Source organism: Mauremys mutica, chromosome 1 (assembly GCF_020497125.1).
Source record: "Mauremys mutica isolate MM-2020 ecotype Southern chromosome 1, ASM2049712v1, whole genome shotgun sequence".
In the NCBI taxonomy this organism is placed as follows: domain Eukaryota; kingdom Metazoa; phylum Chordata; order Testudines; family Geoemydidae; genus Mauremys; species Mauremys mutica.
The window spans coordinates 365075563-365092888 of record NC_059072.1 but is presented as its reverse complement, the minus strand read 5'-3'; the positions used below and the strand labels follow the sequence as shown (position 1 = coordinate 365092888).

Below are 17326 nucleotides of genomic sequence, written 5' to 3'. Positions count from 1 at the left end.
CGGGGCTGGCGTCGACTTTGGAAGCGGTGCACTGTGGGAAGCTATCCCACAGTTCCCGCAGTCCCCGCTGCCCATTGGAATGCTGGGTAGAGCCCCCAATGCCTGCTGGGGGGAAAAATGTGTCGAGGGTGGTTTTGGGTAACTGTCATCATAGAACCGTCAATCACGCCCTCCCTCCCTGAAAGCGCCGGCGGGAAATCTGTTCGCGCCCTTCTCTGGTCGGTTACAGCTCGGACGCCACAGCACTGCGAGCATGGAGCCCGCTGCGATCATCGCTGCACTTATAGCCGTTGTCAACTCCTCGCACCTTATCGTCCACCTCTTCCACAGTCAGCTGCTGAGAAATCGGGCGAGGAGGCTCCGGCAGCGCGGTGAGGACAGGAATTCACAGAGTGGCGCAGACCTCTCACAAAGCAGGGTACGCCGCACCGTGGAGATCATGGTGGCAATGGGTCAAGTTCATGGTGTGGAACGGCGATTCTGGGCCCGGGAAACAAGCACGGACTGGTGGGACCGCATAGTGCTGCAGGTCTGGGATGAATCACAGTGGCTGCGAAACTTCAGGATGCGTAAGGGCACTTTCCTTGAACTCTGTGACTTGCTGTCCCCTGCCCTGAAGCGCCAGCACACCCGGATGCGAGCAGCCCTGAGTGTGCAGAAGTGAGTGGCCATAGCCCTCTGGAAACTTGCAACGCCAGACAGCTACCGGTCAGTAGCGAACCACTTTGGCGTGGGCAAATCTACCGTGGGGGTTGCTGTGATTGAAGTAGCCCACACAATCGTTGAGCAACTGCTCTCAAAGGTAGTGACTCTCGGAAACATCCAGGACATCATAGATGGCTTCGCCGCGATGGGATTCCCAAACTGCGGTGGGGCTATAGATGGGACTCACATCCCTATCCTGGCACCGGCCCACCAGGCCAGTGAGTACATTAACCGAAAGGGCTACTTTTCAATGGTGCTGCAAGCACTGGTGGACCATAGGGGACGTTTTACCAACATCTTCGTTGGGTGGGCGGGCAAGGTTCATGATGCGCGTGTGTTCAGGAACTCTGGTCTGTTTAGACGCCTCCAGGCAGGAACTTTCTTCCCGGACCACAAAGTAACGGTTGGGGATGTGCAGATGCCTACAGTGATCCTCGGGGACCCAGCCTACCCGCTAATGCCCTGGCTCATGAAGCCCTATACAGGCGCCTTGGACAGAGAGAAGGAACTCTTCAACTACCGGCTGAGCAAGTGCAGAATGGTGGTGGAGTGTGCTTTCGGACGTCTCAAGGGGAGATGGTGGAGCTTACTGACTCGCTCGGACATCAGCGAAAAGAATATCCCCGTAGTTATTGCTGCTTGCTGTGTGCTCCACAATCTCTGTGAGAGCAAGGGTGAGACCTTTTTGTCCGGATGGGAGGTTGAGGCAAATCGCCTGGCTGCAGTTTACGCTCAGCCAGACACCCGTGCCGAGAGAATATCCCAGCGGGAAGCGCTGTGTATCCGGGAGGCTTTGAAAGCTAGTTTCCTCGGAGAGCAGGGTAACCTTTGACTCTCCACTTGCTTTCAATAGAAACTGACCCTGGGCCTGTGTCTGTATGTGTCGATTTTGATCTGCGGTTACATACCCCGTTCTCCAAGTTTCCCCCACTTCCAAAGCACGTTTTAAATAAAATTAATTGTTACACTCATTATTAATAAATCTTTGTTTTACTTTGCATTTCTGTTCAGTTGTTGGAACATGGACGCATACTGTGCTGGGCACGGTGTGCACTGATGTACAGACCGCTTGTTCCATAGAGGAATGACATCCTCCTGCTCCTACATAGGTCTCTGGGGTGGGGGACGGTTGCAAGTGGTTGTGCATCAAGGGGAGGGATTGCAGGAAGGGGTGGGTTTGCAGGAAGGGGCGAGTGGTGCCTTCTTTGGATAGGGGTTTGGATGACGGCAGTGGGCTGCGGGTTTGGGCGTAGGAAGGGGTGAGAGGTGTGGGGGAAGGGTGAGTATCTGTCCGTGGATGAGGGCTCTTGTTGGGGCTCAGGGCAGCGGAGAGGCTCGTTGCTACGGTGGAAGTGCATGGTAAGGGCAGCGTGCCTTAACATTAAGGGGGTGGCAGGTGCTAGGACCCTGGACAAGCATACACATCACAGAATGACCCGGGGCAGCATACACCACACAGAGTGACCCTGGTGCCTACTGACTGCAGTGTGTGTGTGCCCTGCAGTTGATCATGCCCCCAAGTCTGTACCCTGGTAATGTAGGCTATATCGTGCAATTATAAATCCCCTCCCCCCCCCCTACACAAAAAAATCCTCTGACATGAAAGACGTGACCGAAACAGTGAATAACAGCAAACAGCTTTTAATAATCTAATACACAGTGGGGGGATGAAACTTGGATTTGGGACTGGGTGAGCCTGTAAGGGAAGCACTTCTACAAATGTATAGCGTGAGAGGTGTGTGGTACATTAGCGCTATGCAGTGGTGCAGTGACAGTTCTCACGGCCCCTACCGCCCCTCCGTCTTGTACTTTTGGGTGAGGTGGGGGGAAGGACTTCTTGGCGGGGGAGGGCGGTTGCAGATACACTGCAGGGGGGCTCTGTCCTCCTGCCTGTGGTCCTGCCGAACATCAACAAGGCGCCGGAGCGTGTCCGTTTGCTCCCTCATTAGCCCAAGCAGCGTTTGAGTCGCCTGCTGGTCTTCCTGCCGCCACCTATCCTCCCGTTCGATGTGTGTGCGATGCTGTTGACATAGGGTCTCCCTCCACTGTGTCTGCTCTGCCGCCTCGGCTCTGGAGGAAGCCATCAGTTCCGCGAACATCTCGTCCCTAGTCTTTTTCTTTCGCCGCCTAATCTGCGCCAGCCTCTGCGAGGGGGATGCCGGGGCAGTCCGGGAAAGAGCCGAAGCTGTGTGATGGGAAAAGTAACTGATTTCCTTGAACAGATACATGTTTGCGAACAGTGAACACAGTCTAGTCAGTTTCTCTGAACAAGGCCATACAGGGCAACAAGTCTCACGAGATCTCGGGACAAGTTCGAGATTTTGGAATACGCTCTCATTGGCTGCGGCATTGCACAGGAGCGCGGACAAGTGGGGAGAGACAGCTGAATCCGTCTAGCAGACAGTCCTGGTAAGCCTTACAGTACATTCTGCTTATCAGTTAATGGATAGCTGTGCCCTCCCGCTAAAGGCAATCTGGAAATCATATACTCTGACCCTTTTCCAGCCACTCCCGCCAGTGCACGGGAAAGATCAATGTATGCTTTTCCTATGTGGCCTACAACACGTGGCTGTTAAGCGAGGGTCATTGTTACGCAAAGTAAAAGTCAACCATTCACAACAGTAACAATACACTTATTGCCCTAATTAGATGCAGCATTTCATGAACGAGATCACCCTGATGCGGGTCCCTCGGAGTCACAAAGAGCGGATGCTAAGGGAAGCCCTGCAGAGACCAGGACCATATGCGGCCATGCTTGTAGAGGCGATGATTCCCATCTACATAAGGATTTCCTGGCGCGGAAGAGTGTGCTTCCACGGAGCACCCAACAAGGCACCTCTCCCCAGGAACCTCCTGCGGAGGCTTTTCGAGGACCTAAATGAGACCTTTCTTGAATTGTCCCTGGAGGATTATTGTTCAATCCCTATATGTGTGGACCTACTTTTCATATAGCTTTTCATTGAAAATTTTATATATAGTATTTCTATTTTTTATACCTGTTTTATAAAAAATAAATGTTTACATGTTTCTAGCACTTCCCGCCTGATCCTTCCCCTGATTCAGAGTCCGGGTTAACGGCCGGGGAGGGTTGGTAGGGGATCTCTGTGAGGGTGATGAAGAGATCCTGGCTGTCAGGGAAAGCGGTTTTGTGTTCGCTGTCACCTGCGCCGTCCTCCACAGACCCTTCCTCATCTTCCACATCGGCGAACATCGAGGAGGAACTGTCCAGGTTCACTATGCCATCCACTGAGTCCACGGTCACTGGTGGGGCAGTGGTGGCAGACCCACCTAGAATGGCATGCAGTGCCTCGTAGAAGCGGAATGTCTGGGGCTGGGCTCCGGAGCATCCGTTTGCCGCTCTGACTTTTTGGTAGCCTTGTCTTAGGTCCTTGATTTTCACGCGGCACTGCATTGCATCCCGGCTGTATCCTTTCTCTATCATTGCTTTGGAGACCTTCTCGAAGGTCTTTGCATTCCGCTTGCTGGAGCGCAGCTCCGACAGCACAGACTCCTCGCCCCACACACCGATCAGATCCAGGACTTCCCGGTCTGTCCATGCTGGGGACCTCTTTCTATTCTTGGATTGGCCGGACTCCTCTGCTGGAGAGCTCTGCATCGTTGCAGGTGCTGCGGAGCTCGCCCCGATGTCCAGCCAGGACGTCAGATTCAAAGTGCCCAGACAGGAAAATGAATTCAAATTTTCCCGGGTCATTTCCTGTGTGGCTGGTCAGAGAATCCAAGCTCGGACTGCTGTCCAGAGCGTCAACAGAGTGGTGCACTGTGGGATAGCTCCCGGAGCTACTAAGTTCGATTTGCATCCACACCTAGCCTAATTCGAGCTAGCCATGTCGAATTTAGCGTTACTCCACCTGTCGGGGTGGAGTACCAAATTCGAACTAAAGAGCCCTCTAGTTCGAATTAAATGGCTTCCTGGTGTGGACGGTTGAGCGGTTAGTTTGAATTAACGCTGCTAAATTCGAATTAAAGTCCTAGTGTAGACCAGGCCTTAGACTGCACAGTCCTTTCATTAGTTGTAAAGTGAAGTTAAGTCCTTGGTCAATAAGGATTTCTTGGGGTATAACCACCTGGGAGAGGGGTTTCTTACACTCATTTGGTTCATGGCCAGAGTGCTAGAATTATACCTGGAGGGAACTAAACCTGGCTGGGTGTCTTTGTCACCGAACCGTGCCTGTGGTTTTTCTTGATGAGTAACATCGAGGTCTGCTGAATGAGCAGGCTGCCTTGTCTGTGCATACTGATAACACTGGAGCCCCACGGACACAAGCACCGAGCAGCCTGAACAGCGTTACCGAGGCCACAACATTCCAGCCTTCAGCACTTGACAGCAACCAGCTGACACTCTGAGCCCAGGGGTGAACAACTCTACTGTCTGGAGCAAGTGAGCGACTGTTGTGCCTCCTGCCCAAAGTGTGGTCACTGCCTCAGTCTCTGGGGTTCCACCGCTTATCCTCAGCCAAGCCTATGGACAACTCGCTGTGGTGAATGGGGAAGATTATGCCATGGAAGTTAAGGATTCTGTGACTTCCAGAGACCTCGGTGACATTTTCCACGTCAGCCCCGGGGCAGCGCACCAGAGCTGTCAGCCAGTGGGAACCCCTGAGCTCTCAGCTGCCTTGGGTGGCCAAGGACCCAGCAGCTCTCAGCCCCTGCAGGCGGTGGTGGGACCCAGAGCTCCGAGCTGCCACAGGCAGCAGGAGCTCCCATAGCTTTGTGATTCTGGGGCTGTGGCAGGGGATCCAGAGCTCTGAGCTACTGGGGCTGTGCTGGAGACCATGGAGCTGTTAGCCATGGCGGCAGCAGGTGCTGGACCCTCCCCATCCCGAAGTGGGACTCAGGCTCTCATCCCCCTGACTGGGCTTTGATCCTCCCCCTGTCAGTTCCCCCATCCCCATTATTTTTAGTAAGAGTCACAGACAGGTCACGGGCTTTCATGAATTTGTGTTTATTGCCCGTGACCTGTCTGTGACTCTTACTAAAAATAATTGCAACAAATTCTTAACCTTAGGCATGACTGATCATCTGGTCTGCCCTCGTTCCTGAGCAAACTTGTGTCATGGGCCAGGATAGCCACCCCTGGCTGAACGCATTCTGGAAGCTGTGGTCATTAATTGATGGAGATATACCTATCTGCTAGAACTGGAAAGGACCCTGCAGGGTTATTGAGCCCAGCCCCCTGCCTTCACTAGCAGGACCAAGTATGATTTTGCCCCAGATCCCTAATTGGCCCTTTTAAGTACTGAACTCACAACTCTGGGTTTAGAAGGCCAATGCTCAAACCACTGAACTATCCCTCCCTCCATTGCTGGCTCACTCACCTGGCTGAAAGTGTCCTCCACAGCATCAGCTTTTTTCCTCTCCTATTCCTACCAACTCTGCTACTCTCACCAGAGTGTCAGCCTCCACCTTCCCAGTCAGCCGTTCCCCCTGTTCCTTCACAACTTCACCAGAGTGGTTCCAGTCCCTCCCCAGTATGACCGGAAAGGCCAGATATTGGAAATAATTTCCCTACTAAGTTTATTAAGGTTTAGCACAAGAATTCCTTTATTAGTTCAAAGGGAAATTGGTGTTGATTATCTCCCATACACAACTACAAGCAGATACACACTTACGTATTATAGAATCATAGAATAGAATCACAGAATTGGAAGGGACCTCAAGAGATCATCTAGTCCTGTCTCCTGAAGTCAAGGCAGGGCTAAGTATTATCTAGACCATCCCTGACAGGTATTTGTTCAACTTGCTCTTAAAAATCCCCAATGATTGAGATTTCACAACCTCCCTAGGGAATTTATTCCAGTGCTTAACCACTCTGTCAGTTAGGAAGTTTTTCCTAATGTCCAGCCTGAACTGTCCTTGCTGCAATTTAAGCTCATTCCTTCTTGTCCTAGTCTCAGAGGTTAAGAAGAACATTTTTTCTCCCTCCTCCTTGTAACAACCTTTTATGTACTTGAAAACTGTTATCATGTCCCCTCTCAGTCTTCTCTTCTCCAGACTAAACTAACTCTCATAGGTCATGTTTTCTAGACCTTTAATCATTTTTGTTGCTGTTCTCTGGACTGTCTCCAATTTGTCCACATCTTTCCTGAAATGTGGTGCCCAGAACTGTACACAATACTCCTGTTGAGGCCTAATCAGCATGGAGTGGAGTGGAAGAATTATATCCTAGCAACTGTACAGTTATATGCTTTGGCTAAATAGTCACCAAAGGATCAGGAAACACCTTCTATCATGGTGTGACTCTAGAGGGGTAAGGAAAACCTGTGACAAAGGAACCCCTAAAAATGTTGCTCTTATAAGAACATAAGAATGACAATCCCGGGTGAGATCAATGGTCCATCTAGCCCAGTATCCTGTCTTCTGACAATGGCCAATGCCAGGTGCTTCATAGAGAATGAAAAGAACAGGGAATCATAAAGTGATCCATCTTCTGTCGCCCCTTCCCAAGTTCTGGCAAAGAGAGGCTAGGGACACCATCCCTGCCCATCCTGACTTATAGCCATTGATGGACCTAAGTGCCAAGAACTCTTTGGAACTATGCTGTGGAACTCTTTGCCAGAGGAAATTGTGAAGGCCAAGACTGTAATAGATTGTCAAAGGCACAAGGACAGTAGACATCAGAGTCCCACTAAATGCAGATGCACATTGGGCAACTAACTCACATCTGTGTCTTCCTCCAGCCTCACTAAACTAATTACAGCCAGTGCGGTCACTCTAGCAGTCCCCAGGCTTCAGGGCACATGCTGATCACTAAAGGGGCTCTGGAAGCTGCTCCTGCCCATGGCATGATATCGCCCTAGGCGGGGTGATGACTAAGCAGGGGCAATCAGATGGGATGGACTATTGTTCAGTGTTGGAACACGGATGTGCAGGAGCCTTTCCATGTGCATGTTGTGTTATCACGGATTCAGGGCAGGGCTCATCAGCCAGGAGGGGAGGAGAAGATGCTCAGATTCTATGACAATGGGCAGCAGCAGGGAAATGCTAATAGATAAATAAGTGTGTCTAAGCCTTGGATCTTCCTTTACTTTCTGGTGTTCCAGTAGTGCTGGCTGATTCAATCAAGTCTGCAAAACTGAATTTGTCCTGACAATCTGAGCCTCTGTTACCGGAAAATCATTTCTTCACTCCCGGGGGAGGTTCTCAGGCTGAAATTCTGCAGGGTCTATTTTCTGCTCTTCCCACTGCTCCAGGAGCTGAGGGAATTGTCTGCAAGTCCTGCTAACTCGAGAGTCTTCAGGGACTGTACAGGGGAATCATAAAGGTCTCTCTCCAACACAGAGCATGTCAGACATTTGAGATTCATACACTGATTCTTGGGGCTCTGCCTTCCAGTCGCCATAAGGAGATTTCCTCCCTGTGCTGACTGGGATTTTGGTGAGTTACCAGCTTCGGCACTAAAGTTAGAACTAAGAGTTCAAGGGTTCAAGTTAAAAAAACATGTGGGCAGGAATTCACCAGCACGGCGACTTGGTGTTTCTGATAATACTAAACAGTTCAAGGGGTTGACCTGGTAAAACTGGAATTATAAATTTACTGGAAATGGTTTAGACAAATATTTGTTTTTAAGATAAGTTCCTTGTGTCTTATTGTGTTCTCTTATCTGTCTCAGTAGCTTCCTTTTTTTTGGTTTATGTTGATTTTCCTCTGGTTAGCTCATGTTTTTCCAATTCAGCAATTTCACAGCACTGTTAAGAAGTGCAGCCAAATCCTCTGCAGTGGGTATCTGTGTTACCAGAGTGTTCAAAGCCAGAAAAGGCCGCACACTGGCCAGATTCTGCTCTCACATTCTGCCTTCACGGGGTCACTCCAGATTGACACTGGCCTCCCCGAGAGAAATATCAGATCCCATGTGTTTTGAAATCCCCATCTTTCATGCCTGGTCTCACAGCACCACATAAACTGGGGGTTTCCTTCAGAGTCTTTCAGTGCCGTACAGAACAGCGCTCTGTGCAGCAGGATGTGAAGCTGTGATTTTCACAGCTCAGCGCCGAAACTTAAACACTAAGGGTGAAATCTTGGTCCCATGGAGTTCAGTGGCAAAACTCCCAAAACAGCTAGGGGATCACCCTAAATCCTCATGTAGGAACTTAAATAAATGGCCTGATTTACACTGACCATGAGCCTCCAGTGACTTCAACTGGAGTCGTCCTGTGGCCTCTAAGGATGGGTGAGCTTGTTCAGACCAAAGAAGAACTGACAGGAGAGTTGCTGAAATCTCACACTCACAGGTTTAGAGTTGAAAACAATCAGGATAACAGTGTTTTTGTGGGCGGAGAGAGGTCTGCTCTCTCTGTGCCCCTGCATCTCTGCTCCTGGAGAGGATGAGAAGCAGCAAAAAGCAGTTAAAGTAAAAGCGTGTTTCTGGCTTAGGGGAACCCAGGAGGTCCAGGAACGCACAGTGTGTGTGGATATGGTGGGGGTGGGGGGAAGGGGGGGGGAAGGGTGGGGGGAAGGGATGTTCAACATCCAAATCACAGTGGCGTAGAGTCCTGAAACCGAGCAAAATTAGGAATGCACATTCTGTGTAATGCAAAGACCAAGGAGGCATCATGAGGGTGGGGGTGACTCAGACTTTTACGAGCAGCCCCCTCCAGGGATGTACTTGGAGAGGAGGGCAGTGGTGTGTTTTATGAGGATGCGCAGCTGGGTGTACATGGAGTGATGGGCAGTGTTCAAGGTTGTGAGGCAGGCAGGCGGTACATGGACAGGGGTTCAGCTCTGGGGGTTGTGGGGCAGGCAGGGGGGTGTACACAGAGAAGCGACAATGCTGGGGGTTGTGATTCAGATAGATACTGAACAAGATTGGTGTGACCCCCAAGTGCGACTGGTACTACCAGGGAATTTGTTTACCCAATTTGTAGTTACCCTGTAAGTTAACTGCTACCATTCATTTGTTGATTTTTACCTGTGTGTTGGTTAAAGAGTTTAGCAATGTTATGCACATTGTAAATGATGTACAGCAATAACACAATACAGCAATAACACAATTGCTTTTATATAGTAGCCAAGTGTAACTTAGCTGAAAGTAGTTTCTAACTGATCGCCCCCTTAACTGTGCGTATATGGTAGGTTATTTTCCTACTACTGTCACCAGTGTCTTCTCCATGCTCCCCAGTCATCCCTGGCTCCCACAACCTCTGAGCCGCCCCACACTCCCCCTTCTCAGGGGGTGAGCTGCTTCCCATCATACCTGCTCCCTTGGCCGGGGGCAGATCAGTGACTGGGTCTCACTGGTAAGAAATCTCACCCAGAGGGAGTCAAATGCCAGGTCCCCTGTGATGCTGCTCTTGTTACACCCATACACACTGTGTGTGGCTTCGGGGGCTGCTACACAGGAACAACTCATAAGCTGAGAAGTTTGCACCTTGTATAATGAGAGTGGGCAACTCTGGGACATGTGAGGGCCTAGGTAAATACAGCTGCCATGTGCAGGAACCAATTGCAGCTGCCGGAAATAGTCAGCCATCGGGACACAGACGTTAGTTGTTACTCATTCATGGTGAATGTGTTCCTCAGTGTGGAGATTTTATGGAGTCAAGTCAGTTTTTTTCTCACCTAAAACGTTGGTCCATGCAGTGTGTCATGGGATCCCTCAGCCTCGTGAAATACCCACCTAGTGTAACATTTCCAAGGCGTCACAGACACATGAGAATTTCTCCCCATAGGGCTACATTTACCATGGTCATGAATAGAAAAAATGCCGTCAGTAAGCTCAGGCACAAGCTTGCTGGCGAACTGCGGTCCGTGGTGCTGGACAGGCGGTAAGCCTTCCTCTGTGCCCCAGCTGCACCACTGACAGGGAGCCGCTGGAGGTAATCTGTGCCCCAATCTCCGGCCCCAGCCCTGAGCCCCCCAAAACCCAGAACCCCTTCCTGCACCCCAAAGCCATCATTCCCAGCCTCACACCAGACCCTACACCCCCAGCCTAGAGCCCTGACCGACTCCTACACTCCAACCCCCGCCCCATCCCTGATCCTCCCCCAAACCTCGATCCCCTCCTGCACCCCATATCCTGCATCCCCAGCCCAGAGCCCTGACCCCCTCCTACCGCCAACCCCCTGTCCCACCCGAGCCCCCTCATGCATCCTGAACCCTTCATTCCCAGCCCCACCCCACAGCTCTTACCCCAGCACCCCAATCCTCTGCCCCAACCCTGAGCCCCTCCCACACCCCATGTCCCTCATCCCCAGCTCCGTTGGGTTGTGGGTATCAACTATTTTCTTCAACTGGGTCCCCAGAAAAAAAGTTTGAAAACCACTGCTGTAGAGCACACACCCGAGAATTTCACTAAAATAATTCCTGGAGCAGAGCTTGTAGAGAAACGGTACTTAGAGACCGTTACCATGTCACCCCATAACTCTCTTTGTTAAACCAAATAGATGGAGCTCCTTGAGTCTATCACTATAAGGCAGGTTTTCTAACCGTTTCATAATTCTTGTGATTCCTCTCTGAACCCTCTTCAATGTATCAGCATCCATCTTTCATGATGGACACCAGAACTGGACACAGGAATCCAGCAGCAGTCACACCAGTGCCAAATATAGAGGTAAAACAACTTCTCCAGCTCCCCTTGAGATTCCCTGGTTATCTTACCAGGATCTCATTAGCTATGTTGGCCAGAGAATCACACTGAAAGTTCATGTTTAGCTAATTATTCCTTCATGCCCCCAGATCTTGTTCAGAGTCATTGTGCTTCCCACATTGTAGAATCCCCCATTACGGTATCATCGCCTACATTTTTTGTTCCTAGATGCAGCTATCTACATAGCTATATTAGAACACATATTGTTTGTTTCGACCCAGTTTACCAACAAATCCAGTTTGCTCTGAATCAGTGACCTGTCCTTTTCAATATTTATGATCCCCCAATTTTTGTATCAAAGGGGTAGCCGTGTTAGTCTGGATCTGTAAAAGCAGCAGAGTCCTGTGGCATCCTGTAGTCTAACAGACGTATTGGAGCATGAGCTTTCGTGGGTGAATACCCACTTTGTCGGATGCAGGCTCGAGTTGAGCAGCGCAAGTTTATTGATTGGTTCACCACTTCATTAATGGAAGTGGCTAACACCAGCCTTTGTAAACCTGAGCAGATTCACCAAACCCTTCAGCAAACTCATTGGTAAAGATAAACAGTAAAAAAGTTTATTGACTACAAAAGATAGATTTTAAGTGATTATAAGGGATAGGCAAAAAGTCAGAGTTAGTTACCAAAATAAAATCTAAACTCTCAACCCTATTAGACTGGGCAACATCTAGATTAAGCATTTTTTTTCATCCCACTGGATATTGGAGTTCATAATACACAGGTTTCACCCATGAATCCTGGGCCAGTCTCCTCTGTTGGAGTCTTCAGTCTTCTGAGTGCCCTTGTTTCTTGCAGCATAGGTCACGGGGAGAGGAGACAAGGCCAAGCGTGGGGCCACTGTGTTCTGTTCTATATCCCTAGTCCGTGTGCTTGGAGAACACAAGTCCAGGCATGTCTGGGGGCATTGCTGAGTCACCAGGTAAGGTTGAGCAACTCCCTTGGTGTGGCCTTGTGCAAGCAAGTCATTGCATTGTCGCTCCCTTTCTGGACAATGACTGTTGATGGTTGTTCAACACCCGCCCTGATGTTGTTGACTTTTTCTTGCTGTTGTCTCTGGGGAGCTGCTGATTCCCAATTTACAGCATGATTTAGTGACAACCATACAACACAATCTCATAACTTCATAATATGCACTAAATATATAAATATTTAGATAGAACAATGACTTTTAGAATGGCATAACTTTTCCCCTGATACCTCTCATAGCATGCTTTTTATGCAATATCACAATTATATATAAAGGAGGAATATGGGTTACAGGACACTTCCCTGACATTACAGAGTATCACACAGGTCTCAGACAAAGCTGAGTGTCTGCAAGAAAGTGTCACACCAAAAAACAAGGGAAGTAACAGAGGTGCAGGCCTGTAGCCATAAATACCAAGACCTCTGTGCCCTTCATGACCATTCTGTTCAGCACAAAGTCATATCTCACCATGATAATATCTGTTTTCATGGGGAAAATTTGGCTCCTTTCCAACATGGAAATTACATCGTAGATCAGATCTTTGGTCCATCTAGTCCAGTGTCCTCTCTCTGAGAGTGACAACCCCAGATGCTACAGAAGAAGGTTTAAGAAACCCAGCAGTGGGGGGCTGCAGGGGATGACCTGACCGTCATGAGAGTGTCACCCTTAATGCCTAGCAGCTGGAGATTGTCTTGTGCCCTGAAACATATGGGCAGATAGGCTTTCCCAAATATTTATTTAGCTGTAACTATTATAACTGGATGGTATTACTATCCATGTAAATGTCCAAACAGTTCCTGATTCTTGCTTAGCTCATGGACGCAATTGCCTCTTACGTCAGTGAGTTTCTCAGTCTAATTAAGCGTTGTGTGAAGAAAGCACTCTTTATTATCAGTTTTGAATTTGCCACATTTCAGTGTAATTAAATGTCCTCTTGATCTTTTGCTATGAGACAGGGAGAACACATTCTCCATCTACTCTCTACCAGTCATATTTTATAAACTTTTCTCATATCCCCTCCTATTCATCTCTTTTCTAAGGTAACAATCCCAGTCTTTTCAACCTCTCTCCATAGGAGAGTTTCCCCTTTCCTCTAGTTCTGCAATATCCTGTGTGAGGAGCCTTGAGGAGGGTGAAACATAGAGTGACTGATCTCATGGCATTGTATTTACTGTATTATTCCCCATCCCACTTCTCCTGGATTCCAACATTTTCGTTAGTTTCTGTCCATGCTTACACTGTCCCTGGAAAAATCATGGAGCAGGTCCTCAAGGTTTCAATTCTGAAGCACATAGAGGAGAGGAAAGTGATCAGGAACAGTCAGCATGGATACAGCAAGGGCAAGTCATGCCCAACTAACTTAATTGCCTTCTATGAGGAGATAACTGGGTCTGTGGATGAGAGGAAAGCAGTGGATGTGTTATTCTTTGACTTTAGCAAAGCTTTTGATACAGTCTCCCACAGTGTTCTTGCCAGCAAGTTAAAGAAGTATGGGCTGGATGAATGGACTATAAGGTAGACAGAAAGCTGGCTAGATCATCGGGCTCAATGGGTAGTGATCAACGGCTCCATGTCTAGTTGGCAGCCAGTTTCAAGCGGAGCGCCCCAAGGGTCGGTCCTGGGGCTGGTTTTGTTCAATATCTTCATTAACGATCTGGAGGATCGCATGAACTGCACCCTTAGCAAGTTTGCAGATGACACTAAACTGAGAGGAGTGGTAGATATGCTGGAGGGTAGGGATAGGATACAGAGGGACCTAGACAAATTAGAGGATTGGGCCAAAAGAAACCTGATGTGGTCCAATAAGGACAAGCGCAAAGTCCTGCACTTAGGATGGGAGAATCCCATTCAGTGTTACAGACTAGGCACCGAATGGCTAGGAAGCAGTTCTGCAGAAAAGGAACTAGGGGTTACAGTGGATGAGAAGCTGGATATGAGTCGACAGTGTGCCCTTGTTGTCAAGAGGGCTAACGGCATTTTGGGCTGTATAAGTAGGGGTATTGCCAGCAGATCGAGAGACATCATCATTCCCCTCTATTCAACTTTGGTGAGGCCTTATATGGAGTACTGTGTCCAGTTTTGGGCCCCACACTACAAGAAGGATGTGGAAAAATTGGAAAGAGTCCAGTGGAGGGCAACAAAAATGATTAGGGGGCTGGAGCACATGACTTATGAGGAGAGGCTGAGGGAACTGGGATTGTTTAGCCTGCAGAAGAGAAGAATGAGGGGGGATTTGATAGCTGCTTTCAACTACCTGAAAGGGGGTTCCAAAGAGGATGGATCTAGACTGTTCTCAGTGGTACCCAATGACAGTCCAAGGAGTAATGGTCTCAAGTTGTAGTGGGGGAGGTTTAGGTTGGATATTAGGAAAAAACTTTGGTGAAGCACTGGAATGGGTTACCTAGGGAGGTGGTGGAATCTCCTTCCATAGATGTTTTTAAGGTCAGTCTTGACAAAGCCCTGGCTGGGATGATTTAGTTGGGTTTGGTCCTGCTTTGAACAGGGGGTTGGACTAGATGACCTCGTCAGGTCCCTTCCAACCCTGATATTCTATGATTCTATGATTGTATGACTGTGAGCAAAATTTCACAGGTTTGTGTACTGCGATGTCCAGCTCCCTCTCCTGAGTTCATACAGTTACATTAGAATCTTGTAAGACATTAGGGGAGTTGAAGTTTTTCCCTCAATGGGCATACATGTTGCAGATATTGACATCGAAGTTCATCTGCCATAATTCTGCCCATTCACCTGTCTTGGTTAGCTCTCTCTGAGAACTTCTCTGGACTTGACCTCAATAATCTGGTGCCATCTGTAAATGTTGTCACCAAAGTGCTCATCCCCTTTCTAGATTGTTAATAACTATGAAATATTTACTGTCCTGCTTGTTACAACATGTTTAATCCCCATCACTGTGATTCTCTCCCTTCGCAGACACCTGGAGCATTTCTGAGCCTCATCGCCGCATTGACCACCTCATGGCATCCTTCAACCTCACCACCTCTTACCCTTCAACATACATCCTAATGGGCATCCCTGGCCTAGAAGCTGCCCATGTCCTGATTTCCATCCCTTTCTCTATGTTCTACATTATTGGCCTGTTGGGAAATTTCACAATTTTGTTTGTTGTGGGCAAAGAGCAGACCCTGCACAAGCCAATGTACCTGCTGATCTGCATGCTGGCACTCGCAGACATCAGCATATCTACCTCCCTCGTGCCTAAGGCACTGTGTATATTTTGGTTCAATCTGAAAGGCATTACTTTGGGTGGCTGCCTCACCCAGATGTTCTTCTTTCATGCGGGTATGGTTATGCATTCAGCCGTCCTAGTGACAATGGCCTTCGATCGCTATGTTGCCATATGTGACCCTCTGAGATATACCATCATCCTGACCAATGCACGGATAGCTAAGCTAGGGCTTGTGGGTTTGATAAGAGCTGTTCTCTTCATTCTGCCTGGGCCTCTGCTCCTCAGCAGGCAGCCATTCTGTGACAACTTCATTATCCCCCATACGTACTGTGAGTACATGGCTGTGGCGAAGATGTCGTGTGGGGACACGACTGTCAACAGGATGTACGACTTAGTGATAGTGTCTGTAGTCTTCGGGTTAGACCTGACACTCATTGCCCTGTCCTATGGTCTAATCATCAGGGCCGTCTTCAGAATCTCCTCCAAGGAAGCGCACCAGAAAGCCCTCAACACCTGCACTGCCCACATCTGTGTGATTCTGACCTCTTATACTCCCTCATTCTTTTCTAACCTTACACACCGGTATGGTCTGGGCATTGCTCCCCATGTTCATATCATATTGGCAAACCTCTATTTCCTTGTCCCCACCATGCTCAACCCTGTCATTTATGGGGTCAAAACCAAAGAGCTTCGTGACAAAGTGGTTAAATACATCTGCAGAATATGATCACCAAGGGCCATGGATTTTAATCCTGTCTGACAAGATTGGGAAAGGAGATCTCCTCATTAATCAAGGGTTCTCTTTCCCAGTTTGGCTGAGCTCAGCATTGTGGAAGTTCGCAGTCTTATCACTCCATCAACAAGCACTGCTCTCCCTGTTGCTGAGTCCCCGCTCTCTGATCATCACTTGACCTCTTTCAAGGTCACCCATCAGCCCCCATCCCTAGATATCCTCTCATTCACACTTTCCATGACTTCCAATCCACAAGAAGATACTACAGCTTTCTGAAGCAAGGTGGTTTTCCATTAGTTCCTGTGTGATAAAGGGAAGCTACACTTTCTGATAGCCAAGACAAATAAACAAACTACAAATGCTGAACTTTACCATATCTGCAGTGCTCTAGTGAACAAAATTTACCTGATTTTTGTACATCCAATATTTCAGGAAGCCTGGGTGATAAAGCACGTGTTTCTGTTTGAAAGTGCTAATACACAAAAGCTACTGTAGGAATTAAGGACATTTTAGTGGCAAGAGTTGTGAAACCATGCATTATTGATAATGGGACTGCTGTGTTCAACTACAACATCATCTTTGTGTCAAACTGCTTACCACTTCATGCAGTCGATTTTCAAGTAACTTTTAGGTGCAGTTTTCAAAACACACACTACCCATTCCTGTTGTCAAAGAGGTCAAGAGTAGGTGGTCCTGCTAGTGAAGGCAGGGGGCTGGTCTCGATGACCCTTCGGGGTCTCTTCCATTTCTATGAGATAGGTATATCTCTCTCTCTCTATATATATATATAAAAGTGTCAAGATTTCATCTTGGAGTTTGTGAAACAGATGAAACAGTGATTGCCACCAAACATCCAAGTGATTGAATCGCTTGCAGTACTAAATCCTTCATGACCTAGATTAGGCAATCTCTCATTTTTGTTATTGTTTTGCGGAGACCTTGGACAGTTGGAGCAGCAGTGGAGAGTTGCTTATGGTTCACTGGCCTCATACTCAGGACAATCAAGTTGAGCATGTTTGGGTTGAAGTTCTTGAACACATGGATGCCGCAGAGGACAAAGACATTAGTGAACTTTGCTTATTTTCTCTTTTGTTTCCGTCACTACCTGTTAGCAATGCTGCAGTTGAAAGA

At 48.5% G+C, this 17326-nt stretch overlaps 1 protein-coding gene across 1 annotated transcript; it reads left to right on the top strand.

The window, feature by feature from the left end:
• The first annotated feature begins 15250 nt into the window (after positions 1-15250).
• On the top strand, positions 15251-16189 carry LOC123375340 (olfactory receptor 52E2-like). The gene has a single exon (XM_045026122.1). It carries the CDS (start codon positions 15251-15253, stop codon positions 16187-16189), a length of 939 nt encoding a protein of 312 aa, XP_044882057.1.
• Positions 16190-17326: the final 1137 nt, after the last annotated feature.

Coding starts and splice junctions, on each gene's coding strand:
- LOC123375340 (XM_045026122.1), top strand. CDS start 15,251: ATGGCATCCTTCAACCTCACCACCTCTTACCCTTCAACATACATCCTA.